The 25778-nt window shown below is 60.1% G+C and overlaps 11 protein-coding genes across 12 annotated transcripts; 6 read left to right on the plus strand and 5 right to left on the minus strand.

Annotated features, from left to right (window-relative positions):
- Positions 1-1196: 1196 nt before the first annotated feature.
- JDV02_007443 (uncharacterized protein) lies at positions 1197-2967 on the minus strand. Of its 2 annotated transcripts, XM_047988935.1 has the most exons (4): positions 2662-2967; positions 2301-2557; positions 2157-2235; positions 1197-2098 (listed from the first exon to the last, which is right to left on the minus strand). In XM_047988935.1, the coding sequence occupies exons 1-4, from the start codon at positions 2786-2788 to the stop codon at positions 1242-1244; spliced, it is 1320 nt and encodes a 439-aa protein (XP_047844934.1). In that variant the 5' UTR covers positions 2789-2967; the 3' UTR covers positions 1197-1241. The 2 variants fall into 2 exon arrangements, with proteins under 2 accessions (XP_047844934.1, XP_047844935.1); XM_047988936.1 differs by having other exon boundaries at positions 2301-2967.
- Positions 2968-3077: 110 nt separating this feature from the next.
- JDV02_007444 (uncharacterized protein) lies at positions 3078-4564 on the plus strand. Its single transcript, XM_047988937.1, has 2 exons — positions 3078-3782; positions 3842-4564. Exons 1-2 carry the CDS (start codon positions 3245-3247, stop codon positions 4351-4353), a joined length of 1050 nt encoding a protein of 349 aa, XP_047844936.1. The 5' UTR covers positions 3078-3244; the 3' UTR covers positions 4354-4564.
- On the minus strand, positions 4417-4908 carry JDV02_007445 (uncharacterized protein; the record flags this gene model as incomplete). The annotated part of the gene is made up of 1 exon (XM_047988938.1): positions 4417-4908. One exon carries the CDS (start codon positions 4906-4908, stop codon positions 4417-4419), a length of 492 nt encoding a protein of 163 aa, XP_047844937.1.
- A 605-nt stretch (positions 4909-5513) lies between these two features.
- Positions 5514-9136, plus strand: CDC27 (anaphase-promoting complex subunit cdc27). Its single transcript, XM_047988939.1, has 2 exons — positions 5514-8584; positions 8647-9136. The coding sequence occupies exons 1-2, from the start codon at positions 6191-6193 to the stop codon at positions 8719-8721; spliced, it is 2469 nt and encodes an 822-aa protein (XP_047844938.1). The 5' UTR covers positions 5514-6190; the 3' UTR covers positions 8722-9136.
- A 566-nt stretch (positions 9137-9702) lies between these two features.
- On the plus strand, positions 9703-10823 carry HHF1_2 (Histone H4). Its single transcript, XM_047988940.1, has 4 exons — positions 9703-9736; positions 9925-10127; positions 10260-10397; positions 10462-10823. Exons 2-4 carry the CDS (start codon positions 10118-10120, stop codon positions 10623-10625), a joined length of 312 nt encoding a protein of 103 aa, XP_047844939.1. The 5' UTR covers positions 9703-9736; positions 9925-10117; the 3' UTR covers positions 10626-10823.
- Positions 10824-10830: 7 nt separating this feature from the next.
- On the minus strand, positions 10831-11883 carry TRS20 (TRAPP subunit). The gene is made up of 2 exons (XM_047988941.1): positions 11505-11883; positions 10831-11380 (listed from the first exon to the last, which is right to left on the minus strand). Exons 1-2 carry the CDS (start codon positions 11687-11689, stop codon positions 11074-11076), a joined length of 492 nt encoding a protein of 163 aa, XP_047844940.1. The 5' UTR covers positions 11690-11883; the 3' UTR covers positions 10831-11073.
- Positions 11884-12044: 161 nt separating this feature from the next.
- Positions 12045-12810, plus strand: JDV02_007449 (uncharacterized protein). Its single transcript, XM_047988942.1, has 2 exons — positions 12045-12441; positions 12516-12810. Exons 1-2 carry the CDS (start codon positions 12162-12164, stop codon positions 12566-12568), a joined length of 333 nt encoding a protein of 110 aa, XP_047844941.1. The 5' UTR covers positions 12045-12161; the 3' UTR covers positions 12569-12810.
- A 4-nt stretch (positions 12811-12814) lies between these two features.
- CBC2 (nuclear cap binding complex subunit) lies at positions 12815-13743 on the minus strand. The gene is made up of 3 exons (XM_047988943.1): positions 13485-13743; positions 13317-13417; positions 12815-13259 (listed from the first exon to the last, which is right to left on the minus strand). Exons 1-3 carry the CDS (start codon positions 13551-13553, stop codon positions 12887-12889), a joined length of 543 nt encoding a protein of 180 aa, XP_047844942.1. The 5' UTR covers positions 13554-13743; the 3' UTR covers positions 12815-12886.
- Positions 13744-13955: 212 nt separating this feature from the next.
- On the plus strand, positions 13956-17417 carry JDV02_007451 (uncharacterized protein). The gene is made up of 2 exons (XM_047988944.1): positions 13956-14479; positions 14538-17417. Exons 1-2 carry the CDS (start codon positions 14129-14131, stop codon positions 16842-16844), a joined length of 2658 nt encoding a protein of 885 aa, XP_047844943.1. The 5' UTR covers positions 13956-14128; the 3' UTR covers positions 16845-17417.
- Positions 17418-19746: 2329 nt separating this feature from the next.
- JDV02_007452 (uncharacterized protein) lies at positions 19747-21689 on the plus strand (the record flags this gene model as incomplete). The annotated part of the gene is made up of 2 exons (XM_047988945.1): positions 19747-19807; positions 19930-21689. 2 exons carry the CDS (start codon positions 19747-19749, stop codon positions 21687-21689), a joined length of 1821 nt encoding a protein of 606 aa, XP_047844944.1.
- Positions 21690-23794: 2105 nt separating this feature from the next.
- Positions 23795-24893, minus strand: JDV02_007453 (Cholestenol Delta-isomerase; the record flags this gene model as incomplete). The annotated part of the gene is made up of 5 exons (XM_047988946.1): positions 23795-23877; positions 23939-24173; positions 24248-24384; positions 24466-24492; positions 24671-24893. 5 exons carry the CDS (start codon positions 24891-24893, stop codon positions 23795-23797), a joined length of 705 nt encoding a protein of 234 aa, XP_047844945.1.
- Positions 24894-25778: the final 885 nt, after the last annotated feature.

Consider the following 25778-nt stretch of genomic DNA (forward strand, 5'->3'; position numbering starts at 1 on the left):
CTCACAGCAAACCCCCCCCCCCCCGTACGGCTTTCGCTGGCTGGCTGGGCGGGCTGGGGGGGGGCGGGCGAGCGCCTCGTTTTTCGGGGTTCCAGAGGCAGTGGAGGGAGGGAGGGTGGTGGGGAGGGGGTGCTCGACTGCCGAATCTGGTAAGCGCCTCGTGCATCTTCACTTCTCTGCGCCGGCGCTTCTGCCAGACCGTCTCAATCTTGACTTCCATCGCGTCTCCACCGTCCGCCATCCATGACGCCGCCTCGTGCGTGCGTGCGTGCGTGCGTGCGTGCGTCCTGTGTTTTTGTCCCGCCCCTGGGGAACCCTACGAGTTCCGCGCCGCGTCGTCTCGTGCGCCGCCTCCGAATCAATAAGGCGACGATGCATACATACATGCATACTACGTACATGCATGCACTCGCTCCCACGCACGCACAACGGCCCGGCGCGCTCTCTTTGCAGGGGCCAGGCGGCGCCCAGTGCCGCTGCTGCACTCTGCACGCATGCTGCTGCGGCTGCTCGTCCCGTTCTTCTCGCCGACCGAGGTGGCAGGCGCCCCCATGTTTCATCCAGCCAGCTTGCAGCCACCAGGGCGAACATTGTCAGGCTGCCGGTGGTGGCCTGCCTGTGTGACGTCGACGGGCCATGCGCCTGTGTCCCGGAGTTGGGTGCCTGCATGGCGGCGACTGGAGCAGTACGCACGCATAGGTTTGTACCAAGCATGCCACATAATAAGGTAGTGCTGAGGTGGCTCCATGGCGGTCGATCGACCCAACGCAAGGTAGTACTAACATTGGGCATGGCAACAAAGAGGGTACACCTAATGGTATGCGATAGCAGGGTCAGCCGCCACCAATGTCGTCCCCGACTCACCTGCGACACCGACCACCACCGACCTGCTTCATCTTTGCTCCTCGGTCCCGAGTCCCACGAGCGCCGTCCGTATCACGGTGGCGCCCCGGTGCCGGTGCCGGTGCCGGGGCCAGTGCCGCGCGTCGTGGACACATGCGCCGTGCTGGAAGCGTTTCCCACCTTTCACCGCCGTGCGCTTGCCTGCCACATTGTGAGTTGCCCACCTCACATGTCTCTCCGACCGGCGCTCGCGCCGCCTCGCTTCCCCCTTCCCAAATCCGCCTCGCATCGGGCGCTTCACGACCTTTGATGACACAAACGCGAGCTTGCAATCACTGAGCTGGCCAGGCGGCAACGGAACCGAGCTCCTGGGCTCTGGGTCCAGACCTGCATCTACCTTATCTGGCCTGTCTATGACTGTCTACTTGATCTAATCTGAGAGTCGTCACTACACCATTTTTTGTGTTGTTTGCCTGCGGCTGTCGCACTCGTTTGCTAATTTGCGATACGATAGACCGCAGTCCTTCGAGTCGCCTGTCCGCCGTGCTCGACAGGAAGAGCGACACCACCGGCCAGGCGTGGATCCCGCCATCAAACCGCACGCCGTCCACCTCAAGGCCCAGCGTTGCTTGCAGCTCCAAGAAATCTTCAGCATCCGGCGCAAAGACCTCCTCGCTTCCGTAGACAACAAAGTACCCTCGTTGTGGGCTCGCCCGGCGCCACAGCTCTTCATCGCTGCACGACCCAGGAGACGCCGGTGCCTCGTTGAGCAATGCGCCGCCAGCGTATTCGCGTGCGTATTTCCAGAGAGTGCGCCTGTCTAGAAAGTCCACCTTTGACGGATAGTGGCGGTTCGACGTGAGCGTAACCCACGGCGATATCAGCACGGCGGCCAGGGGTGTAGGGAGTGATGAGGACGATGGCTCCGACAAACCGCCGTCGATGCCGAGCTTCGGCCCCTCGCGCCGCCCATCACTTGCGCGGCCTCCCAACACTTGCAGCAGGCTGAGAACGAGCGTGCCACCAGCCGAGTCCCCGGCAACACAGACCTTTGATGGATCCTTGACCACGCTCAATGCATGACTGTAGCCCTCCAGCGTTTGCTGCACCTGCGTTGGATAGATGTCGTCTGGCACCAGCGTGTAGTCAAGTGCGAAGATGGCGGGGTTCTTGTACCCGTCGTCTACAAGCATATGGTGCCAGGCCATAAGAAATTCAAGATAAAAGTAGCAAGAGCCGAGAGCAAAGCCACCTCCTGCATACGAATCAGCAACATGACCACGGCGCCTGAGGCACGGGGGCTAAGTCCTCACCGTGGACGTAATAGACAACAAAGTCGGGTGCCTTTTGGGGGTCGTGCATTATCCATACACCTTTGGTGGCCTTATCGCCCTGCTCGAGTCGTTAGAAGGCGTGCCTCTCTCGTGGTTCATTGCAGCCGGGGCAAGTCTGCCTGCCTTTCCAAGGGACTGTTCCCGCCAGAACACAGGCCATTTCAGGTGCCCGTGCCTCAGCGCGCGCCAACGCAAAAACGGCAAGGCGACATTCCTGGAGAAGAAGACCTTGCCAATGTTGGCGGGCAAGTTCTTGAACGCGTACCGCACGCAGCGGATGACGACATCTTCAAACACCGTAGAGCGCTGAACGAACGACGGGCTGTCGGCTGGAGACGCCCAGTACCGGTCCCTGACGAAGTGATACGGAAGCTCGACAACTGTATTCGCGGGAAAGCCTCGACGTAAGCAATCGTCCACCGGGATGTGCATCCGCGATGAGTCAACGGCTGCCGCGTGCCCCAGGCGTATACGAAGTACGTACGGAGAAAGGGAAGCATGGGCAGCACCGCAAAGGCGGTGCGGAAGAAGCCGACATGCCATAACAACTGCGGCGTCAAGAAGATGCAGAAGACGAGACAGTCTATGAGAGAGACGGGCCCGATGATCATGTCGGTGGTTGTTTCGGCCGGGCGGGCGGCTGACCCCAGCTTGCGATGAAATCAGATATTCATGCGATGAATGAGCGTGCAACGTGTGGCTTGATGGGATAAGGGAGAGTGGGAGGGGCCCGTCGGAGATGAGACCGACAATGGACGGAGAGAGTGCTGGTGAGCCTTCAGACGTGTAGTGAAAATGGTAATACGTAGGCGGTGGTTGTGTGGTGGCGCGGTACGGGGTTACTCGATTCGGCGCCTGCGGCAACACTGGTGACGTCGTGCAACGACAACACTACCTCAACGCAGTTTGTCGCCCGCCCTCCAACCCTATTTTGCTCTCATCACAGCGCCACGACCGGCTATTGTAAAACTGACCAGCGCGTGATTCAAATTCAAATTTGAAAAAGAGTCGTCAGCTTACAGGCATCAAACGCACAAGACGAGCAGGCGCGCGCTCGCAGCAACGCGATGAAAACAAGCATCCGCTGCCTCAGGGTAGGCGCATGCACGACGACGCCTCCGGCTGCTCGTCGCGGCACTATCAGTGCTAGTGGTGGTAGTAGTAGTGCCCTGCGGCTCGGCCCTCGTGTTCCGGCGCCTTACCTAATACTAACACCGTCGCGTGCGCTTGAGCCGTACGCGCCAACTACATACGTGGTTCCGCCATCCGCCGCCCGAGCTGCGGTGTCTCGGCGTGAGACTCATCACCTGTGTTCCCGAGTCGACGACCGCGTCGGTGGTAAGACCGACAGCGACAGTTTTGGATATTCGAAAACGTCTCCCGGCACCTGCTGCTTTGTTCGAGCCAGGGCCGTGGGTCACCGCTGCTGCTTGGCAGCTCCCTTTACCTCTGCCGCATCACGCACCATGGGCGACGATGTTGATCGCGGGCCGGACGCCCCAGAAGAGTCGCCGTTCCCCCTTACGGCCGTGGACAAATGGATACTCTCACAGACGGATGAAGAGTTCAAGCTGCACGACTGGGAGGACCTGAAGCAAATCATAGGTGAGAATTGCCGGGAGATTCATGTCACAGTCGCCTAGCGTTAATGCTTGCCCGTGTAGAGTCCAACAACCTGTCTATTCTCAAGCGCAAGCCTTCGGACCTCCGCCGGTATATGAAGTGGACGGCCGAGACCAAGGCCGCGTACGGGTCCATGACCAACTACATACTCACTCACCGACTGCCCAAGAGCTGGGGTCAGCCGCCCTTCACGCCCTCATCCACCGTCCCATTCGAGGACCCTGCCGACTTCAAGGTTCTCCTCAACGACTGGCCGTATGGACTGGATCCCAACATCACGCACATTGTCGTGTGGTCGCGCACCCTCATCCCCACCGACGACGACACGGGCGACATGACCCCGGAGAGCAGGAAGCTGGTTGGCGACTTTGTCAAGAGGTACTTTGTCAACACGCTTGGGCCTGGAGGCGACAAGCAAGTGTTGTGGTTCAAGAACTGGGTCGCACTCCAGAGCGTGCGGTCGTTGGAGCACATCCACGTGCTGGTTCGCGACGTCGACGACGACACTCTGGAAAGGTGGTCAGGAGAGCGGCCGAAGCGCGGCAGCGCATAGATAAGGCAGCGTTGCGCTGGCAAATATAGAGTTGAATATAAACGCCCCGGACGGAAGGAGTGCCTATGCCGTCCGCCTCGAACGGCGGTTCCCCTGTGGTGCCGCGCTCTGACCAGGGCCTGCGGCGCCTTGCATTTCGGCCATCTTCTGGCGGCCCATGCCCAGCAGCCCAGAGCCGAGATAGATGCCGTACGCGGGAATCACTGACCAGAGAAACCACCCCCAGTTGCCGGCGAACATGACCACGACGGCGCAGGCCCAAGTGACCCAGATGACGTCGAACATGTACTCGGTCAGGCCGCGCGCGCCCATGTCCTCGCCGGAGCTGCGTAGCGCCTTGGTTGCCGGGTCATACTTGGGTCGGCCCGAGGACTCGAGCACGTACTCGCAGATAAAGGCCGGGGTGGAGAAGAGGCCGTAGGCAACCAGCGAGCGCGGGGCGACCAGGAAGTGCCACACCAGGAAGATGGTGTTGACGATGAGGCCCGTGAGGTGCAGGCCGTTGAGGGCGGCGGCGTTATTCTTGGCCAGGTCCTTTTTCGCCTTTTGCGCCATGGTGGGCTGTCGCGGGCCGCCGAGGGCTGCTGGTGTGTCTGTCGACTGTGGTGTGACGGGAATGGATCAATGTCTGAACGGATGAGCGAGCGAGGCTGGGGCGGGGGGGTAGTATTGACGAAGATGTTGGGCGGTCTTTCACGTGGAGGACGTCCCGGGTGGTGAGCACAGCAAGCGATGATGACACCTTGGAGGAGGAAGTGGTGGTTGGTGGAGATTGAGGTGACAGGGCCCAGGCTCCTTGCACTTGACTTGACGTGGTGCGCGTGGAAACGGGAGGCTGGTGTGAAGTGAACCGCCCAGCGGTGGGTGGCTGGAGTGCCCAGGTGGCATGGCAGCCACTGCATGGATGGACCCGACCCATTGAACGGGCGCACACCCCTCTCGCTGCAGTGGGAAACCCCACTGTTTGGGCAGGTTGCTGGGCAGAGACAGGCGGCGAACGCTTGCGCCTCGGCCAATCAGGCGCCTGGGCTGGCACCAACAACATTGGGTCCGGGGGCGGCTGGCCGCTGGAAATGGGCGCTGAACGCTGAAATGGGTGCTGCCCTGGCGCAGGGTGCAGGCGCCGGGCTGGTGTTGCTGTGCGTGTTTCCATCCATGATCCCGCCTCTTTCCCAATCACCACGACAACCTCCCGTCATCACCGACAAGCCCTCGCGTTTTTGCTTGCTCGAGGCCGTCGCGGCCAGCCCTTTTGCTCCGTGCAGAGACGACGCCACGACTGCCGGGCGCTCTGCGGTGAGACGCCTCTGATTTTTTTCCCCTTCGTCTCCCGCGAGCAGCGATCCCCGTGTCTCCCTTGCTTTGAAGCCTCCGGCCGCAACCGTCTAGGCTGCCTTGCGCGGACCCACAGGCGGCAAGCGTTCACGATCACGGCCCAGCAAACTCGCAAGACGCCCGCCTTTTCTCTTCCTTCCACGTCCAGGAGGAGCCATTCAGCCGTCGTGTGAGCTGCTGCACCGGCTCTTGGACATTGCGGAAGCCTCAGCGGCTGTGAAGCCCAGTCGACAGCCTGGAGCGACAGACTTCCTTTCTGGCACGACGATCCCTCGACCGACTTCGACTTTGACGACGAAACCTCGCCGACACGTCGACAACGCTTATTGACGCCTGCCTTTTTCTGCGAAAAGTCGGGTACGCACACCTGCTGAATCGCGAGCCGTAATCGACCACGGAAGTCTGCTCCGCATCGACGGATCCCATGGCAGTCTCACGCAGCTAAGCGCTCCATCCATCAGCTCGGAACACCGCTCGCCCGGCTGGCCCTGCCCTTCCCAGCATGGCGCCCAACCCGGCCGCCGTTGGCGGCCTCCTCCGCCAGGTAATACACTACCACCTGGACAATGCCGGCTACGACAACGCCCTCTTCTTCGCCGAGCGACTCGCCGTTCAAGATCCAAAGTCCAGCGAGGCAACATATCTCTACGCCCTGTGCCATCTGCGGGTGGGCGACTACCATTCCGCTTACGACGTCGGTAAGCCCCTGGGCTACCGCGGCCTGAACCTCAACTGTGCTTGGGTCTTTGCTCAAGCTTGCCTGGCGCTCGAGCGATACAAAGACGGCATAGTGGCGCTGGAGAAGTCGCGGGGGCTGTGGTCGCAAAAATGCAGCGTCGGCAAGCACTCCTCGACGGCCCGGACAGGGGCGCCTGATATACCGGCGGTGCTGAACCTGTTGGGCAAGCTACATCGCGGCTACGGCGACAAGAAGAAGGCCGTCAGCTGCTTCGAGGAGGCACTGAAAAAGAATCCCTTCATGTGGGATGCTTTCACGGCATTATGCGACATGGGAATCAATGTCCGCGTGCCGAACATCTTCAAGGCCAACGACACCCTACTACACAGCTTCGAACTGGACGGAGGCGCCGCGGAGGGCAGGGAACACGTCGCCTCAAATTACCAGGACCCCGTATCAAAACGATCCGTGATGCGAAACGCTGCATCGGACATGGTCGATCCTTTCCATGTAAACTTTGCGAACGTGGAGTCGCACAGCCCCACGGTCGACATGTTCACGGAACCGGGCGAAGACTTCATGTCCAAGATCCAGAACGCCAGGCTGAGGCTCGGAGTGTCGTCCAACAGCCAACCCACTATTGATGGAATGGAGACACCTGCGGGACCGTCATCGACTGACGTCTCTACGTCTCGCTCTGGGTATTCGCAAGAACCGCCACAAGCACCGGCCCGGCGAACACGCAATGCTCAGGGAATCGACACTAACATGGAAGCTCCACCGCGGATGAACTATCGGCTCGGCACGGCGAAGCGAGGCGTTCGGACACAAGACAGGGGCCAGGAACCGGCCGTGGAGCTCATGTCGGACGCTCCTAACGTGCCAACGACTGCCATGCGCTCCGGTGCCGTGAACACAGCCGATAGGAAACGAACGCTGTCCGGGCACCCTGTCGCCCGATCCACCAACACGGAGGAACCAGCCGCGCGGCGGAGCGCTCGGTTGAACATGTTCAAGTCGTCAACGAAGGCGAACACAGGAGGATCGACGACCCTGGGAACAGCGCAAGGCCGCGAACTGAAGAAGGCTAGGCCACCGGTCTCGCGGATTATGCGACCGGGCTCCAGTGGTTCCAGCGTCGGCCGAGTTGTTAGCGGTAACCGGAAGCCTCTGGAGGATCATGGAGATGTCGACCATGGAGAGACATCGAGAGTCAAAGAGGCCCCCTCGCAACCCGCCGTGGCGAGGCCGCCGGAGCTAGACGCAGCCAAGGTTGAGGAGGCCCTGAAGTGGACGCTGGACCTCGTCAAGAAGCTCGCAAACGGGTACTACACCTTGTCGCGATTCCAGTGCCAGGAGTCGTTGCAGGCTCTGAGCGCGCTGCCGCCGGCGCATCAAGCGACGCCTTGGGTGTTGGCCCAAATGGGCCGAGCCCACTACGAACAAGCTTCGTATGCGGAAGCCGAGAAGTTTTTCAGGAGACTGCGCGTTCAGGCTCCGTCTCGACTGCAGGACATGGAGGTGTACTCGACGATCCTATGGCACTTGAAGCGGGAGACGGATCTCTCGTTCCTGGCCCACGAGCTGGTGGACGCAGCCTGGCACTCCCCGCAAGCGTGGTGTGCCTTGGGCAACGCCTGGTCTCTGTCCAGGGACCCTGAGCAGGCCCTCAAATGCTTCAAGCGGGCCACGCAATTGGACCCGAACTTTGCATATGCATTCACGCTGCAGGGTCACGAACACGTGAGCAACGAAGAGTACGAGAAGGCTCTGACGGCCTACCGACAAGCTATCGCGGCGGACAGGCGGCACTACAACGCATATTACGGCATCGGGCGTGTTCAAGAGCGCCTTGGGGCGTATGACAAGGCGTACGACCACTTTTACGCGGCACAAGTCATCAACCCGAATAATGCAGTCCTGATTTGCTGCATGGGCACGGTCTTGGAGAAGCAAAAGCAGATGGTGCAGGCGCTGAACGCGTACACCAAGGCGGCGGAGCTTGCACCGCGCGCGGCTCAGACGCGGTACAAGAAGGCCAGGGCTCTCCTTACGGTGGGCCAGATCGAGGCGGCTCAGCGGGAGCTCATGATCCTGAAGGATCTGGCTCCCGAGGAGGCGACGGTGCACTTTCTGTTGGGGACGCTATACAAGAACACGGGCGAGAAGCAGCTCTCAGTGCGGCACTTCACCATTGCCCTATCTCTTGATCCGAAGGTATGTGCAGGCCATACGAGGTAGACACCTATAGGGATGAGTGCGCTAACGGGTGATGATAGGCAGCACCGAAGATTAAGGAAGCAATCGAGAGCTTCGAGGACGACATACCGATGGACGACTCATTGATGGGATGAGATGACGATGGGCAGGCGCTGGGACACAGGCGTCTGGACTGATTGCCGCGCTTACGGCGCATACCTCGCACAGCATTTGCACATTAATTGGGGAACGTGACGAGGTTGAATGAAAGTCAGGTAGCAAGACCTGACGGGCATGCTGCATGGCATCGGCGTTGGCTTGGGAGGCGGACTTGTGCTGCGACGGATGGGTGGCCCTGGCGGTTGGAAGCGGGGCCTGTGTATAGGTAGTTGTGTAGAATACGTCGCAACAAGTGTTCAACCGCCAGCACTTTGGAATACCAGCTATTTGTGATGTGAGAGGCGGTGCCGTTTTGCAATGGGGACGAAGTGCGTTTTCTTAGGCGGGCATCTGTTGCGTGGGATGATGTACGTAGGTAGCGGTCAAAGCGGTCAAGACACCCTGAACAGGGACTTGTGAAAGTGGACATGCGTCGCCTGGCTGCGACAAAGCACGCGACACAGTACAGCAGATAAGATCCGTTCGAAGGCAAGAGATGCGTCGCTTCGTTGCGTCCGACTTCGCAGCCGCGGTGGTGGTGAAAGAGGGCAAGTTGGTTCGACCGTTCGGAGGAGGTGCACACGACGCGTTGATTGGCCGCCTGGACGCGGCGCGCCTCCACACCAGCTGCAAGTAGGCAGGCAGGATGGAAGAAGCGCGCGCGCCGCTCCCGTTCAGCGCAGGTCCCGTCCGCCCGTTCCGTTCGGGGGAAGGCGGCACGGGACACGCTTGCCCACCCTCATCAGGTGCCGCACGACAGGTAGGCGGGCGCTGGCGGCGCACCAATTGCCCAGCTTGGGGCTCGGACCATTCCCCCCTGATGTAGGTATGACTCGGCCCACCCAAGACAAACCTAGCACTGGGGCGAGCAGCCTTTGCCCTGCCCCTCCCTCCCCAAAACGCAGCGCTGTCCAAGCCGAGTCCCCCCCCCCTCCCGTGAATGCCAGGCCCCTCCCTCCGTGGCCCCCCCCCCCAAAAGTCGCGCCAAAAGCTGCGCGCACAATAACAAAGGTACAAGGCCGCAATCCAACGTCGCAAATCAGCAGGTACACACCATTTTCACCCAAGCTGCCCTGCGGCGCCCATTTTCTTCCCACTCTCGATCCCTCCTCTTTTTTTTCCGCCCACGCCCCCCACCCCAAAACAGGCATAGGCCGCAAGGACCGCGTTTACTGATTGCGTGCGCGTATTTAATCAAGGACCCCCGAAGCCCCCGCTTCTGCTATCTTCTGCTTGCCTCCTCTTTCCCTTCCCCCCTTCTCTTCCTGCACACCACTCTTGCACGCCTCTCTCTCTGTTTCTTTCTTCAAGCAACGTCATCATCTCGACGCGCCTTTTCGACGCGACGCATCCGAGTTACTTCTTCGCGAACACTCTTAAACACTCATCATCATGACTGGACGTAAGTATTTTACTCATTTAGGTCGCGTCGCGTGTTGCGCTTTGATTGAATTCAGAGCCCTGGTCCGACGTCGGAGGGACCGCGACGCGTCTTGGTTTTGAAGACATCGTGATGCTAACGTGGCCTCGATAGGTGGCAAGGGCGGCAAGGGCCTCGGCAAGGGCGGCGCCAAGCGTCACCGCAAGATTCTTCGTGACAACATCCAGGGTATCACGAAGCCTGCCATCCGACGTCTCGCTCGTCGTGGCGGTGTCAAGCGTATCTCTGCCAGTAAGTCATGGCCACATGAGCACCAGATCCAATGACACTAGACTAACGTACCACCTCTTTTTAGTGATCTACGAGGAGACCCGCGGTGTTCTCAAGACCTTCCTCGAGGGTGTCATCCGTGACGCCGTCACCTACACTGAGCACGCCAAGCGCAAGACCGTCACGTCTCTCGACGTTGTCTACGCTCTCAAGCGCCAGGGCCGCACCCTGTACGGTTTCGGTGGTTAAGCTACTGCTCCGACTTTTTGTGTGCATATACAGTGTCGCTGCTTGCGCAGGACACGCGGAGTGGAGATGGCTTGCTCTTTGTTACATTGATTGATTCATCACGGCGTTAAGGAACTGGGACACTCGAGGACAAGGCGTCAGGGAGACGCTCTACAAGGAAATGAATATCACCACATAAACAAGAACTTATGAATGACTGCATTGTGCCGTGACTCCTGAACCAAGTGCCTTTGTATATTCTCATCATGATCGAGACATTGAAGTGTAGCGTCGAAGTACGGGCGCGCCAGCCGTGCTCAGGCTGTTTACGTCTAGCGCAGCCCGTACAAGCGGATCGGGTCAACCTATGAAGCAAACATGGTGTGGTATCATAACATCATCAATAAAGTACAGGCCTGGAGCAGTCGCGGGGCGCGAGCGGCTTCTGGTGTGAAATGACCTCCCCCCATCACAGATACTTGCGCCCGGCCGCCGCGACGCGCGTCCTGAACACGGGACTTCTAACTTCGGAATTCGGCTTGTAAAAAGGGCTCATAATGGCCTTGACCCAGTTCTCGTACACCTCGGTGAAGAACATCTTGATGGCCTCCTCGGTCGCCGGGCTGGTTGGGTTGGCGCCGATGGCCGTGGACGAGCGCGAGGAGCTGCCCGATGAGGGGCCGGTCGGCTGGTGGAGGAGGAGGAACTTGACGTTGGCGCCCGTGACGAAACATGAGATGTAGTTGTTGAAGAACTTGTCGATGCATTTGAGATACCTGACGCCCTGTCAGCGACGTGCCAAACCCTGGGGGATGGCGGCGCGCCCCCCTCCCCGACAGGCCCCCCCCTCCGTCGAGCAGCTTGCCGCTGCCAGCGACGGCGACGAAAGAAAGGACTCACATCTGGCCCTGCGCCCACTGCAGCTCCTCGGCAATGTCGAGGCTCGAGTGCAGGATGAACTGGTTCAGGTGGCGTAGCTGTTCGGTGAAGCGCGACTGGCCGTCGCCGCCTTGCTTGGACGTGCCGAACTCGTACTCGAATAACGGGTTGTCCTGGGTGCCGACGATGGCGAAGTAGTAGCTCATCGTTGCGGTGGTGAAGGGGCGCGCATCCGCGCAGCCTGGCTTCGTCTGCCGCGTCCTCCCAGTGTTCGAGTTCGATGGACGATGGAGAGCTCAACGGAGCGGCGCTGGTGCGGTTGACTGCTCTGGAGGGGTGAGAGAGGCGAGCGGGCAACTGAACAGACCGGAGCTTGCTGGTGGTGCTGGTGGTGGTTGTTGGCGGATGGACGCCCCCATAGCAATGGCGCTTGCTGCCAGTGGTCGGGCACGCGCGGGAGGCGCTGGACCCCGCTAACGCGAGGCGGCCGCCGGGAGTCGCAATATTCCGGTCCACTTGCCCCCCGGCGGCGGCGCTCTGACCGGCCAGTCAAGCCATTCAATCCGCGCGACTCCAAAAAAGTCGACGACCGTCCCCCAGTGCGAGAACCCTCGCCTCCCCGACCCGTCCCTGTCGTCGCCAAGCACGCAACACGTCGCCCGCGCCCACCGACCGACCATGTTTGGCCCGTTCCGCATCACGAACCCGCTCTCGGGCGGCCTGCTGTGGAAGATCCCCTGGCGGCTGTCCCGGTTCCAGAAGCGGCGGCACCGCCTGCGCCTGCGGGCCGTCGACGACGTCGTCGCGACGGTCGACGCCGCGCTCGCCAAGAAGGGGCAGACGCTCGAGGCGCTGGAGCGGTGGAAGGCCGAGATGCCGACCGAGGCGGAGATGCTGCCGCGGGACAAGTACACCATGTTTGACCGCAAGGCCAAGAAGTATCGCAAGGGCATCCACAGTACGTCTTGCCTTGACGCAGCCCTTTCCCCTCTCTCTCTCACAGTTGAATGGCTACTAACGTGGGCGCTCTAGAACTGCCAAAGTGGACGAGAGTTTCGCAGAGAGTCAATCCGCCGGGTTATTAGTGGACAGACAGATGGATGACGGGGGAGTTTTACGACCTGGGCGACGACAGTTTTCCATTGAGCGAATGGTGAGGCAAAGGATGCAACGGCCTCGGCTGTACAACAATTGATGGAGGCCGCTATGGGAGAGCAACAAGGTATTTGAGTCCTGGGCTATATGATGGACAAGGGAGCGACTGTAAGACTAGACTCTGGCGCAAAGGCCGGCACATTCCGCATCGAACTATAATTTCAACATGGACAAAAGATGTTTCATCGTCTCCATTGAGGGTATCTAAATTAAAATCTCTGGAGCCAAACGATGCCCTGCCCAGGGTTTTATCGTACGTAGCGACCCTCCTCGTCGTAGTCCCTCAACCGCTCCTCCGCCTGGATGGCCCTGCCCACGCCGCCGCGGCCCTCATCGAAGTCCTCGCGATACTCGTCGCGCACCTGGCCGCCCGACTTGCCGCGACCGTATTGGCGGCCCTCCTCGAAGCCCGGGTCCAGGTCGGTGCGGATGATGCGCTCGTCGAGCTTGGTGCCGCCAATGTACTTCATGCAATCGAGTGCGTCTTGGTGCGTGTAGTACTCGACGAAGCAAAAGCCGCACGGCGTCTTTTGGAAGCGGTCGAGGCCCATGACGAGGCGCTTGATTTCGCCGCACTTGGAGAAGAGCTCGTAGATTTGCTCTTCCGATGTGAAGAATGATCTGGAGCGTGTGAGCGTGGGCACGAGTTAGAGCAGGCTTTCAATGGGTGAGAGTTACAGGTTGCCGACGTAGAGGGTCGTGGCATTGGCGAGGGGATCGACGGCGGGTTCAGGCGGCGCCTCCTGGTGGTCGTCGTCGCGGTCACGCCGGCGCTTGTTCTGATCCGCAGCGTGAGTTCCGGGGAAACTGTAGGTGGTGGAGAAGGGGGGTATCTGCGCGACGTACCCTGCTCTGGTAGTAGGCGCTCGGCCGGTCGAGGCGGTCGACTGTGCTTCTGGGAGCTCCAGGGCGCATCTTGAGCGTGAGCCGTTGCGACAACGCTGGGTATCCGCTGCGGTGATCGATGTTCAAATCAAGGGCCGAAGCCTCCTATCCACTGGCGAAGACTGTTGAGAGCAGCGTATACGTGGCTTAAATTCGGCGAAGCGGGTCGCGTTTGCAGAGGTGAAAGAAAGTTGCTGCACGGGCAGGTTGAGAGTGATGAATTGGCGATGGGTGCGTGGAAAGGCTGTTGTTGGCTGGCCGCTAGGTGATGTGGAGCAGCACCTGGGCAGCTGCTGCAACAAGCGGCACGCACACGCGCGCGCTAGTAATCGATCTGCCAGCCGCGCTTTTGCCAGCCCAGCCTGGAGGTGGTGGCAGACAGAGGTGGGTGCCGTGCAGCATCCAATCCACCTCGACCTACCTACGCCAACAAAGCACCTTGGGACCTGCCACTTTTTTTGCCCATCAACTTACCAAGTCGCAGCTTTGCCGCCTCACAACACCACCACGAGCCGCCTCTCCCTCTCCCTTGCCGCCGCGAGAAGCTGGCCACGGGCCGCCGCTGCCGAATTCTTCTCTTGCACTCGCCCTCGCCGCGCCGCAGAATGCCCAAGGTCAAGCACTACTCGGCGGCCTGGCTGTCGGGCGGCGCCACGGGCCACCAGCTGTTCGAGCCGTCGGCAGAGTCGATGCGATCGCGGGCGCTGTCGCCGGCGTACTCGTCCAAGAAGAAGCCCGTCCCGGGACCGCGGAGGACCATTGCGCGACGGGGCACCGAGGTCTTCGTCGCCGTAGGCAAGGAAATCCGCTGGGGCGACCTCGTCTACCTCAAGGATGAGTGGGCGAGCAAGCTCCAATCGAGGGCGCGATCCGGCTCCGCCGTTCGCATCAAGAGGGAAGATTCGTATCATTCCATTGATGGCGATGGCGACATCGGGGCCGCGCCAGGGCTTCGAGTGAGTGGTAGCAACCATAATGTGCACCTTTAGACGCGACTGCTGACGTGCCTTGCAGGTCCTGAAAACGCCCGTGGCTGAAGACATCCGCCAGCTCATCATCTCACCCAACTCAAATTACCTCGCCATTCTCACGACGCATACCGTTCATATATGTGTGCTGCCGGATTCCTCACATCTCACCAGCGAGGATACGGGCCCCATGCGCCCGAAGATCTTCACACTTGGGCCTACAACGCACGTCACCTCTCGATCGTCCATTGCGTCTGCGCTGTGGCATCCGCTGGGAGTTAACGGCTCCTGCATAGTAACGGTCACGACAGACGCAATCGTCCGTCTCTGGGAGCTGTCTCCCGAAAACCGCTGGTCGTTTGACAGTCCTGCTACTTCAGTGGACCTCAAGAAGCTCGCCGATGGTACCACGCTGGACCAAGACTTTGCTGCGTCGACGACCACCACCAACAAGGGCTTCTCTCCTGACAGCTTCGAGATGGAAGTGTCTGCCGCCGCCTTTGCGACTAAGGGTTCGGGCGGCTGGAATCCAATGACTCTTTGGGTGGCGATGCGGGAGGGAGACGTGTACGCGTTGTGCCCCTTGTTGCCACAGCGCTGGGCACCCCCTCCCACGCTTATACCGTCCCTGTCCGTGTCCATTGTCACCACGGTGGCCAGCATCGAAGATGACCCAGCCGTGGACGACAATGAGAGGCTCCTGGCTCAGCAGCAGATGCAATGGATGGGCGAGCTGGATTCTCAGGAACCCCAAGTCATTGACGGTCCGCCCGGCGAACCTCCCGTCGAGGTGTTTACCAGACCATCCCACCCAGGGGCGATTCCGAGGCTGCAAGGCCCGTTCTACCTCGACAGCAACCCGGACACTAGTGACGATCTCGATGCGACAATTACCGACATCTTGGTCATTGGCAAGAAGACCGAGACGGACGATTTGATGATGGGCGAGGACGAGGAACTGGATATGGACGGGGATCAGGAGGGCCTGTCTCTGGCCGTCATCTGCCTGTTGTCCACCAGCGGCCAGGTCCGAGTTTACTTGGACCTCGAGGGTGTGCAGGCTCAGTGGCTGCCGCCCAGACGCAAGTCAAAAGCGACAAGGGTGCCGGCGGCACTGGACCAGCCATCGCTCCTTGCCTTCCAGGCCATTGATACGATGAGCCCGGTCGAGGTCACGGAAGAGAGCTGGCCCCTGTTCAGCACCGACGTCATGTCCCGCTACAACTTCTTCGTCACGCATCAGGCCGCGATCATGTTTGTCTCGCTTACGTCGTGGGTGTTCCGTCTAGAAGGCGAGCTACAGGGCGATCACGAGGCTGGCACGGACTTCAGGATTGGCTTGTTGGTGAACTCGCAGTCTGCTAGGGACAGAATCTTCGCGCAACCAACGGCAGACATCGCCGTTCCCTTGGCTGCCGCTGTGGCCATTCGCGACCCGGACCTGGGCTACTTTCTGCTGTCCGCAACGCCCCATGACCCGATCGCGCTCACCTTCGAGACGCCCGATATCGACCTTGCGCCCATTCGCGATGAGAGCCCGGCATGGGAGCGTGAGGCGAGCATGGCGCCATTGGACTTTTACGAGCCTCGGCCCGTCTTCAACCCGCCGTACGCATTCGACGAGGGCTCGTCCTTGCCCGCATTACTCGACCGGTTGAGGAGTTCAAGCCGCAAGACGCTGGTCAAGCAGGAAGTGAAGCTCAGCCCCCTCACGCTCCAGATATTCACGGATATGCACAAGGTTCTGAGCGATGAGACGTATAAGCTTGGGCTCGCAGCTGCAGAGGTGTTTCGGCGGTGCGAGCTGCTCCAGTCGGAGCTTCGGCAACAGGTGAGCAAGGCAAACGAGGTCAAGGGCAAGATCGATGCCATCGGCGGGGCCAGCCGCGATAACAACGAGGCGGACAACGCTATGTACGATCGACGCATTTCTGAGGCAAAGGAGCGGCAGGAGAGGCTCGCGGAGCGAGTGGAGAAGCTGCGCAAGGTCGTGGGCAAAGCGACGACGAGAGAGCTCAGCGCCAAGGAGCGAGCTTTCGTGGAGGAAGTGAGGACGGTAGAGGCCAGCGTGACTCGCCTCACGGGAGGCGAAGAAGCCGGGATGAGGCAACGGTCAAAGCAGTTGTGGAAGCGACTGGATGAGGTGAAGCGCCTGCAGGGAGAACTTGTGGGCGAAGTGGAGTCTCTACGGAGGTCCGGGGACGTCGAGGTGGCGATGTCGGCCGGCGAGCTGAGGATCCCGCAGGACATACGGCGCAGCAAACTCCAGCAGGTGCAAGGCTTACTGTCTCGTGAGACGGCCATGGTGGAGGCCGTGACGGCGCGACTGGAGCGCCTGCAGAGCACCATGTAGGAGGAGGAGGAGGAGCATGTACCATGTACGAATCACGGATCGACCGGGGCAGACAAGTGCCTGGGCTGACCGGAGGAGACGGGTTGGAATAAGATTCAGCCCACATGGCCACAAGGATTAGTAGCAGTTGGGCGGGAATGGACAAGAGGACAATGGCTCCATATGGCGTGGCGTGCGAGGTTGAGTGAGCCGCGTGTGAAGTCATGATGAAGAGAGGCCAGCCACTGCTTTGCGGAAGGCGGCGATCGACCTTTTTTTTTTCTCGGCAGATGTTGTTGGAGCAGCAACGAGGCGACGAAATGAAGCCGGTGGCGGCCAATGCGGCCGGAACGGGAGGGCGGTGCCGGCGGCACATGAAATCAGCATCAGCAGGGGCAGCAGCAGTAGCCGGGACCCAAAAAAAAGTGAGGCTGTTGTCAGGAACAGGCTCTCAGCCATCCAACCAATCCAACCAGCCCCATTCCCGAATGCATGTATGTATGTATGTACGAAGTACATGTCGGTTGTTGCGGTCAAGGAAAACCAAGGCAGCGAGCGAGCGAGCCAATCATTGGAAGACGTGGGGTGCGAGGAGTGTGTGTTTTTGTCTGTCCCCCTTTTGCCTCGTTCGTTCCCGGTCCGGTCCGGGGGGGTTGGGCGGCGGCGGCGGCGTCGTCACGAGGCGGTGATGGGGATACGTATGTGTTTGTTCGCGCGGCGGCGGCGGGCGTTTTTTGTTTGTTTGCTCTGACTGAAGTGGCGCGAGTTGCGTGTGGCGACGGAGGGCGGGCGGTGCTCTCGCAGGCGGACAAGGAGAAGGAGCTACGAAGTTTGATGTGGCGGTTATTCTTGTCCTTTCCTTTTGCCCCCTTCTGTCCGGGCTGAAGGAGGACAAGGAGGGATGGAGGGATGGACGGACGGACTGCTGCGCTGGTCTGGATGTTTCTGTCGTGGACTTTCTTTCTTTCTCTGCGTCTCCCTTTTTCGGTGGGACACAGCATGACGGGACCGACGGACGGACGGGCGAGGCCAAGGATGGAAACCTCAGGTCTCACCATCTGAAAGACCAAAGGGTCTGTGATGCCCTGCTGCTGCTGCTGCTGCTGCTGCGGCTGCCTGAGCTAAGGTAGTAAGAGCGTGCGTGCGTATCGACTTGCCAACAACGTACTTCGTACATATGTACGTACATGTATGTACATCCGTGGCTTGAGCCTTGCGCTGCGGCATCCCACGCCAAGGAACCTGCATGGGGGGGGGGGCTGATGGTACAGTATTCCCAGCACGGCACGGACGCCAAGGTACTACATACTACTTACTACCTCTCACACGCATTTACATGACAAGATGCCATCATTTTTTATTTTTTTTTGGCTGTGGGATAGTCCCTGGTCTGGCTAACTAGCAAGCCCCCCCCTTCCCCTTCCCGCAGGTGAGAGAGCTCGTTGTCGATGGACCCCCCGGCAGTACGAAGTAGTATGCAGCATCGACACACACACACACACGCACATCCTGGCATCATGAACTGATACGAGCGATCACCTGTGTTCTTGTTCTTCTCCTTGTTCTTGTTGTTGCGAGGTGACACCAGCGAGGCTGCTGCTGCTGTTGACTCCCGTTCAAGAAAGAAAAGGGCATAAGGTGAGGTATCACCGGTCGGCCCGCCCGTCTCTGTCTACCCACCCCCATAACACAGGGCAGCAAGTTAGTAGGTATCGAGTACTACCGATTCGCCTCCAGTCCTCCCGGGGAATGCGCCTCGGCTCCTGTCTCCCTCCCCATTCCACACAGGCTGTGCAGTGCTGCTGCTGCTGCCGCCGCCGCCGCCACTGCTGTGTGGCGGCCCGGACACGGTCTGGGGTGACGCAGCCGCAGTGAGGTGTCTGTCTGTCTGTCGGTACAGCAAGTAGCTAAGCTAAACCAAGTATATACCACTAAGATGAATTTGCGGTTGTCCGAGTTTTCCATGCTGGTTGTGGTGGTGGTGCATGGTGGACCGGCAGGTAGTGTGTGTGTGTGTGTGGCGGCGGCTCGTTCACGATGGCAGGGACCAGGCGGCCTCGGGTCTTCCAGCTTGTTAGTTTAGTTGGCCACCACCAGCCCTTGAATCCCACGTTTCTGGGTCGGCAAGGCGAGTCTTTTTTTGGTTTTGTGAGGCGTCCCTCCCCGGGGCCGGGGTGGGATGGTCGGTCGGTCGGTCAGCATTTTGGCGGGACGGGACGGGTCGATTTACTCCCCTCGAACATCGCCGTCGTGTCTCTGACTGACAGCATCGTGAAAGTGGGACAGGGCCGAGAGGGCCATTCGTTCGGTGCGACAGAGGACTTACGACGATCAGACATGGATGGATGGATGGATGGATGGCGGGGAGGGAGGGAGGGGGGCAGGCGGACGGACGGACAGCCCGGCCCAGGCAGGCGTGTACCGATTCGCAAGGAACATGGAGGAAGCAAACTTGGCCCTGTTCTGCTGTTGCTGTTGCTGTTGCTGTTGCTTTCCCGGAAGGGGGCCAGGCCGGCCGCCGGCATGCACCGCCGCCGGAGAAGACGAGGACGACGAGGAGGACGACGACGAGAACGACCCGGCGGGCGTTGCATGCGTGGGTATAAGTACGCCGAAGCAGCATCGCTCTTGCCCTCCCCCCCGGTTGGCTACACCGAGGTCGCTCCTTCCAGACTCCAGAGCACTCCTGCCCCCTTTTCCCCTTTTTTCTTCTTATCACGTCCGTATCGATTTATTATAGTCCGTACTGCTGCTGGCACTTGGATTGGTTTTTGTCTCCCCCCGCCTCGCGCCACACAGCTCCATGACAATCTCGTACCGTCCACACGCGGCCCGAGACTCCAGCACCACAACCACCACCCCGCCCGCCGCCTCCGTCTCCGCCTCCGCCTCCACTACCTCCGCCGCCGACTTACACGCGACAATGGCCCCGCCCAGCAGCAACAGCTCCCAGCTCGGTGCCGTATATCGCGACCTGATACAGAGTACGTTGTTTATTAATGCGCCACCGGCCCCCTCCCACTGCTTCGAGACGTAAATTGAGAGAGAGAGAGAGCAAGAGAAAAGTTTTCTTTGGAATTAACAAAAAATTTCAAAAATAAAACAGGCAACTGCCAGACGTACTTGGGCCCCCGCGCCGACTTCGACGTCGTTTCCCAGCTCGACGCCACGGGGACGCTCTGGACGGTCCACGTTCTGCGGCTCCGCACCAGTAGCAGCAGCAGCGGCAAGCGGCGTGCCGTCGTGCTGAGCGGTTCGGCCGGGACGCTCGAGGCCGCGCTCGAGGAGCTGCACAAGAAATCGGCGCAGGCCGTGGACCAGCACGTCGCCCGCAATGGCTTCAGCACCAGCAACAACACCGCGACGACGGCTGGCGTAGCTGCTGCCGACTGCGAGTCGACAGAAGCGGCGGCGACAGCGGCTTCGAGGCGTAGTAGCAGGAGCAACAACAAGGAGAAGAAGAAGAAGAACAAGACGATGCTGTCCTCGAAGCGCAACGGCCGCGCGTCGCGAAGCTCACGCACTCGCCACGGACGGCTCGTCTTCGTCGATGGAGACGACAACGACGACGACTCGGGGTCTGAAACCGACGACGCGAGCACCATCACCACCACCACCACCACCGGCGCGAGCCACTGCTCGAGCTGGGACGACTCGGGCTCCGACTCGGGCTCGGGATCCTCTGGCACCGACTCCCTCGTCGACGACGATGACGGGCCATCACGCGGCCCCAGGCCCTGGGCGCATCATGTCAACAACAACCTTGGGCCTTGGCCTCCTCACCACCATCACCAGCAGCCCAGGATGATGCGCCAACAGAATCATCATCATCATCACATGCCGCCGCCGCCGTACCCCATGCAGCCACGACATGTTGGCCCGACGTGGCCAGCGAGCACCATGAACACGAACATGAACATGAACGTGGCCGGCCCCCCCATCATGCCGCCCGCCGCCGCCGCCACCGCCCCCGTCCCTGGCTTCCCTGTAGGCGCCCGGCCCCCGCCGCCGGCCATGGTGACGCAGACGACAACTAGTAGTAACACGATGCCCGCCGGTGGCATGGGCATCCCTCCGCAGACGCGCGGGATGCCAATGCCGCCCCCAATACCAGTCCTGCCACCGTCGCAACCGCACAATGCTCGACAGCAGCAGCAACAGCAGCAGCCGCCGCAGCAGCAACAGCAGCAGCCGCCGCAGCAGCAACAGCAGCAGCCGCCGCAGCATCAACCTCCTCCGCGGGGGATATGGCCTCCTCCTCCTCGGCGGTCGCCCATCATCCCCGTTGGTCCTCCGACGCACACGCCCAAGTCGTACGCCGACCAAGCACCACCGCCTTCGCAGCCACCACCACCACCCGCCAGAAGCAACACCAGCAGCAGCAGCAACAACAACAACAACAGGCCAACGGCAATGACACCGCCATCACCATCACCACCACCACCACTACCGCGGGCCTCAGACGACAGGTCCACCGTGCTGCTGTCCGTCTCCTGGGGCCGGCATGGCACGGCCTCCTTCATCGACCAGTGCGCGCTCAGCGTGAGCGCCATCCGGGACCTGACCCGGGCCATGCTCCGCCTCAAGCCCGAGTCCTTCCCCGTGCAACCGGCGGCGCCCTGGGGGCCGCTGCCGCCGCGGCGGCCCAGGGACGACGAGCTCGACAGGCTCGACGTCCAGATTACCAAGGTCCTGCTCGGCGGCCAGGCGTACCACATCGGATCAGCCGCCCAGGACGACATGTCCGCGCTGCTGAGCTTGCCTGGCCTCTCCAACAAGTCCGGGTCGGCGGCGTCTGACGTTCCACACGTCTTTGTGGAAGTGGCCGACTCCGCCGAGCCGGGTATTGTCCTCCTGGTTGACTAGAACCACGTCCATGACTCGCAAGTCTTACAGGGTGGCAAGAACAGCAAGAATTCCCGCCACCAGCCACCCCTACACTCGGGCATACTGGCGTCTGCTGCTGGCTGTTATCGAACAACCCCCCCCTTTTTTTTTTCTTCCCCCTCTCTCTCACTTCACGACCCGACTTTGGGGGCCCAGACTTCTTTGCGGTGTAGCTGGTGTCTGATACTGGCGGTGTGGAAGCACCTCGAATCCCTCACGTGGATTGGCTGTTCTTCGTTGCATGTTGATCACCGAGTTTCCTAGTCGTACGGGGCCGAACTCGTTGTAGTCCGCGTTCTAAGTTTCATTATATCTAGTCTGCCACGTTCAATGCTCCTATTTGTCTTGCGCTTTTGTAGTCCATCAGAAGCTAGATGATGGCACATGTCACCACCGAGCTTAGAAAAGACTTGAGTCGAATACTTGCTGAATAAGAGTCGAACAAGTGATCCCCCCCTTGACCGCCAAAGTGGGGGATTCCAGATGTGCAGATTTTCTTCAACACGGTGTCTCTCGATTCAGCCAGTAGTACGGAGTAGCTATCCCGGATCTGCACAAGGCAAACATGGGGCTCGGCCCCTCCATTTTTTCCAACGCTCTCACATCATGTGTGGCTTGTCAATAGGATGTCGTGCTACGTGACGACACGGGTGGCGTCTGGGCACATGGCAGCTGGGCTTACAGTATACTTCGTACATACTCCGTACATATGAGAGAGGTGAGCCGACGGCGGGACAGGGATGGCATGGCCCCTTGGTGCACTGCTCTGGGTGGCTTGAGGCTTTCACGGCTACATGGCATGGCGCCTGCATCAGGCATGCATATGCGGGCAGTGCGAGCCCCCAGTCGCCGACTGTCACGGAGGAAGGGGGCAGGGAGGGAGGGAGGGAGAAGAAGAAGAAGAAGAAGCGGAGGGGGAGGAGGTTGGGAAAGGAGGGTAAGGGTAAGGGACGTGTTGCCTGTGTGCGCCCAGGGACGAAATATATGCCATCGGAGCTCTGTTGGTTGGAATCAGACCGGGAGGACGAGTAGCCGGAGTGTCACGGTCGTGGCTCACATAAATCGGGGTAGCATGGAGTTGTTATTCCCGGACATGCGGTTACACCTTGAGGCAAAAGGCGGGGGATGACTGGAGTCGAGGTTCTGCCCGACAGGCTGCGGGGAGACTTCGGGGTCCAAGGTCTCAGATGGAGGAGGAGCTTTGATCGATGACTCGCATGGCGTACAGACAGGCAAGAGTGATGATCTAACACACCGCAACAAGCGCCGTGAAACAGCACACATGCCTGCCGACTCCCGGGCGATGGTTGCCTCTCACAAAACATGCATGGCGCATCAACAACCAACGCCAGCGGACAGCACGAATGTGCATGCATGCATGCAGCATGCTGGGACTGGCCACTCCCCCTCTCCCACCTTCCCCTGCCGCAGCTTATTTAAACGAGGGAAGAGACGACTACTGTACTCTTTTTTTTTCTTTCTTGAGGCTTGCTTTGTTTCCTCGTGCGGCATGCCCCGCCGCAAGGGGGACGTCTGAAGCAAGCAGACGAACAGGCCATGCGAGAAAACAACAGACCATCAAACGTCCACCGCGCCGGGCGCCCGCATTTTGTCCCATGTGCCAAGCAAGATATGCGACGAGGGAGCACATACTTGTGATGTGTGGCGTGCGCTGTCCACGAATTATCGCCATCGAGAGTTCCGACTTGGCTCTTGAGTCGGGCAGGGCGACGCGAAAGTCGAGTATCACGACGATACTCCTCAACGACGAAAGACGGTTCTCCGAACGGGAATTCGGCATAGTAGTATTACATGAGGTTCCTAGTCGGACGACGCGATGGCCTGTTACTATTAGGAACGTTGTGTTGTGTTGTGTCAGAATGTACATACGGGTCGCCATGTGTCTGACATGCTGACATCGGCGGCAGGGCGCCTGGCTCTCCTGCGGCCTCGAGTCCCGGCATGTTTCGCAAACTGCCCCGATGCGAGATCTGTCATGTGCATGAACTGACAACAAAACGCCACTGGCGGAAAGCCAGACTGGAGAGGATGCGCCTGCATCATGGCCGCAGTCCTCGAACATCTTAGTGATTCTTCCGCCGCTCGACCTTGTCCTGCAAAGCCCCAAACGCCCTGCCGACCTGGACGTAGCTATCATACAGCAAGACTACCTTCCATCAGCACACAGTAAATAACGTGTGATGAGTCTTGCGAGGGGCGCAACTCACCAAGAGGAACAACCACCCAAGGCGCGTTGAAGCCGACGTAATAGACCCAGTAGTAGAGGAATTCGGGTCGACTGTACGAGGTGCCCAAGAAGCGCTGCTCCGCCCAGTTGGTCGCATAGTAAAGCGCGACGCCGTACAAATGCGCAGTGCAGATGACGACTTGGTTGACGTGGCGCGATGGGGAGCCGGACAAGATGGAGATGGTAGTGAGCAGGCACAAGGGCCCCCAAGCAAACTAGCAGGAGGCAAAGACGTGTGAGAGGGGCTTCGACACTGGAGCTCCGAAAGTTCATTAGATACACAACTTACTACGGTGATGGTCTCGACACAGACGGTGAAGACGTCCGAGGTGAGGTAGCGAGAGTCGGATAGGGCGTACTCCTTCCACAGGTGGGCGAGCGGCGTTTGTAGCCCCGCTATGCTTGTGCGGTTGTAAATGTAGTATCCTAGAGGTTTTCCAGATCCAGTCAGACTAGAGCGCGGGCGATGCCGGGGGACCTGACATGCGGTGTAGCCGCATTTCTTACCTTCAAAGCACACGTGCAAGAAGCCGCCTATCATGCGGCAGAGTCAGCCTCACAGAGAAGAAATAGGGGGTACAGCATTGGAAAAGCACTGCCGGCGGGCCGCAACGAGGTCCCGGGAGGGGGGTCTAGGCTGTTGCAGCATCCATCCGACGCGATGGACACAACATTGACTCCGGCGGCCCGAGGGTGATTTGCACACACATACAGACGGAAAACCACGACGCGGCGAAGCGGTCGAGAACGCGCGGGGCGTGCCGGCTGCTGCGCGCCTGACGATACGCGAGGGCAGCGATGAGGCCCATGACTGCCACGAACATGGGCGCTCGGCGCAACCGTGGCGCGTCGTCCGGCGCCCAGCCGGGGATGGCGACGCCCGGCGGGTAATACGGGTGCTGGTGCATTCGGGCAGCAGCGCCGCCGGCCTCCATGCCTGCCTGCCTGCCTGCCTGCCTGCCTGCCTGCCTGCCTGCCTGCCTGTTTGACGGCTTGATGGAACACCGAGCTAAAAAGGGGGGTGTTTGGAGTCAGGGCGTGGAGAGAGGAACCGAGTGAATTTCAACGGGCACAAGCTGCGGGGAAGTGGTACGTGGTACGCAATCGAGGCGCTCGCTTCGCTGTCTCCGAGACGGCGGAGACCCGGGACTCGGGAGGGTAGATGCCGGCGTACGGCAAGTCGGTCCGGCAAGACGGTGACGTGACGCTTTGGCGATTGGATCACTATCGGGGCTGCTCGGCGGAGATGATGGCGGCAGATTTATCAGATTGCAGACGGCAGGCGTGACCTCCACTGCAACTCCCCTGCCGGCTGGGTCCCGGACCAGACGGTAACTAGTTAGGTACGTACCGAAAACGGTGCGGCACGGCACGCGAGACAGGGGGCGCTGGGCCCCACTGTGGGGATGAGTGCCCGCTGAGTCGCTGACATTGCCGGAATCTTCAAGTCGGTTCGAGGCTTTGTTTGTTTGTTTGTTTGTTTGTTGACTGAACGGGCATCGCTGGCCAGCCCGCAGGTCACTGTCGCTCGCAGAGCAGGTCGCCCACCAAGAGACCACCGCGGTCCAGCGACGTCGTATGCGTACTTTAAATGTCACGATATAGCGTTTGATCAATTGAACGCACCGATGCGCATACTTGACATGTGCTGGTTCCAGTCACTTCATCATTGATGGCACAATCATCTAGAGGCAAGAAACTTGCGCATATGAACTTCCAAATCAAGGAAAAGTGACCAACCCCTATGCGCCATTCTCCAAGGACCGAGTTGTCGAACCTTTGCCATGTCCACGCCCCAGTCCGAATTCGTCCCTCACCGT

This window comes from Purpureocillium takamizusanense, chromosome 7 (genome assembly GCF_022605165.1).
Source record: "Purpureocillium takamizusanense chromosome 7, complete sequence".
Lineage (NCBI taxonomy): Eukaryota > Fungi > Ascomycota > Sordariomycetes > Hypocreales > Ophiocordycipitaceae > Purpureocillium > Purpureocillium takamizusanense.

Excerpts from the sequence above, each read along its gene's own strand:
- JDV02_007449 (XM_047988942.1), top strand. The coding sequence starts at position 12,162 with ATGTTTGGCCCGTTCCGCATCACGAACCCGCTCTCGGGCGGCCTGCTG. Across the intron at positions 12,442-12,515 it reads GTATCGCAAGGGCATCCACA|AACTGCCAAAGTGGACGAGA; the intron begins GTACGTCTTGCC and ends TGGGCGCTCTAG.
- HHF1_2 (XM_047988940.1), top strand. Across the intron at positions 10,398-10,461 it reads TGTCAAGCGTATCTCTGCCA|TGATCTACGAGGAGACCCGC; the intron begins GTAAGTCATGGC and ends ACCTCTTTTTAG.
- CBC2 (XM_047988943.1), bottom strand. The coding sequence starts at position 13,553 with ATGCGCCCTGGAGCTCCCAGAAGCACAGTCGACCGCCTCGACCGGCCG. Across the intron at positions 13,418-13,484 it reads GCGCCTACTACCAGAGCAGG|AACAAGCGCCGGCGTGACCG; the intron begins GTACGTCGCGCA and ends GCTGCGGATCAG. Across the intron at positions 13,260-13,316 it reads ACCCTCTACGTCGGCAACCT|ATCATTCTTCACATCGGAAG; the intron begins GTAACTCTCACC and ends CACACGCTCCAG.
- JDV02_007451 (XM_047988944.1), top strand. The coding sequence starts at position 14,129 with ATGCCCAAGGTCAAGCACTACTCGGCGGCCTGGCTGTCGGGCGGCGCC. Across the intron at positions 14,480-14,537 it reads GGGCCGCGCCAGGGCTTCGA|GTCCTGAAAACGCCCGTGGC; the intron begins GTGAGTGGTAGC and ends CGTGCCTTGCAG.
- JDV02_007444 (XM_047988937.1), top strand. The coding sequence starts at position 3,245 with ATGAAAACAAGCATCCGCTGCCTCAGGGTAGGCGCATGCACGACGACG. Across the intron at positions 3,783-3,841 it reads GGACCTGAAGCAAATCATAG|AGTCCAACAACCTGTCTATT; the intron begins GTGAGAATTGCC and ends TTGCCCGTGTAG.
- JDV02_007443 (XM_047988936.1), bottom strand. The coding sequence starts at position 2,720 with ATGGCATGTCGGCTTCTTCCGCACCGCCTTTGCGGTGCTGCCCATGCT. Across the intron at positions 2,236-2,300 it reads GGGAACAGTCCCTTGGAAAG|GGCGATAAGGCCACCAAAGG; the intron begins GCAGGCAGACTT and ends CGACTCGAGCAG. Across the intron at positions 2,099-2,156 it reads TGTTGTCTATTACGTCCACG|GAGGTGGCTTTGCTCTCGGC; the intron begins GTGAGGACTTAG and ends ATTCGTATGCAG.
- CDC27 (XM_047988939.1), top strand. The coding sequence starts at position 6,191 with ATGGCGCCCAACCCGGCCGCCGTTGGCGGCCTCCTCCGCCAGGTAATA. Across the intron at positions 8,585-8,646 it reads CCCTATCTCTTGATCCGAAG|GCAGCACCGAAGATTAAGGA; the intron begins GTATGTGCAGGC and ends GGGTGATGATAG.
- TRS20 (XM_047988941.1), bottom strand. The coding sequence starts at position 11,689 with ATGAGCTACTACTTCGCCATCGTCGGCACCCAGGACAACCCGTTATTC. Across the intron at positions 11,381-11,504 it reads CAGTGGGCGCAGGGCCAGAT|GTATCTCAAATGCATCGACA; the intron begins GTGAGTCCTTTC and ends ACAGGGCGTCAG.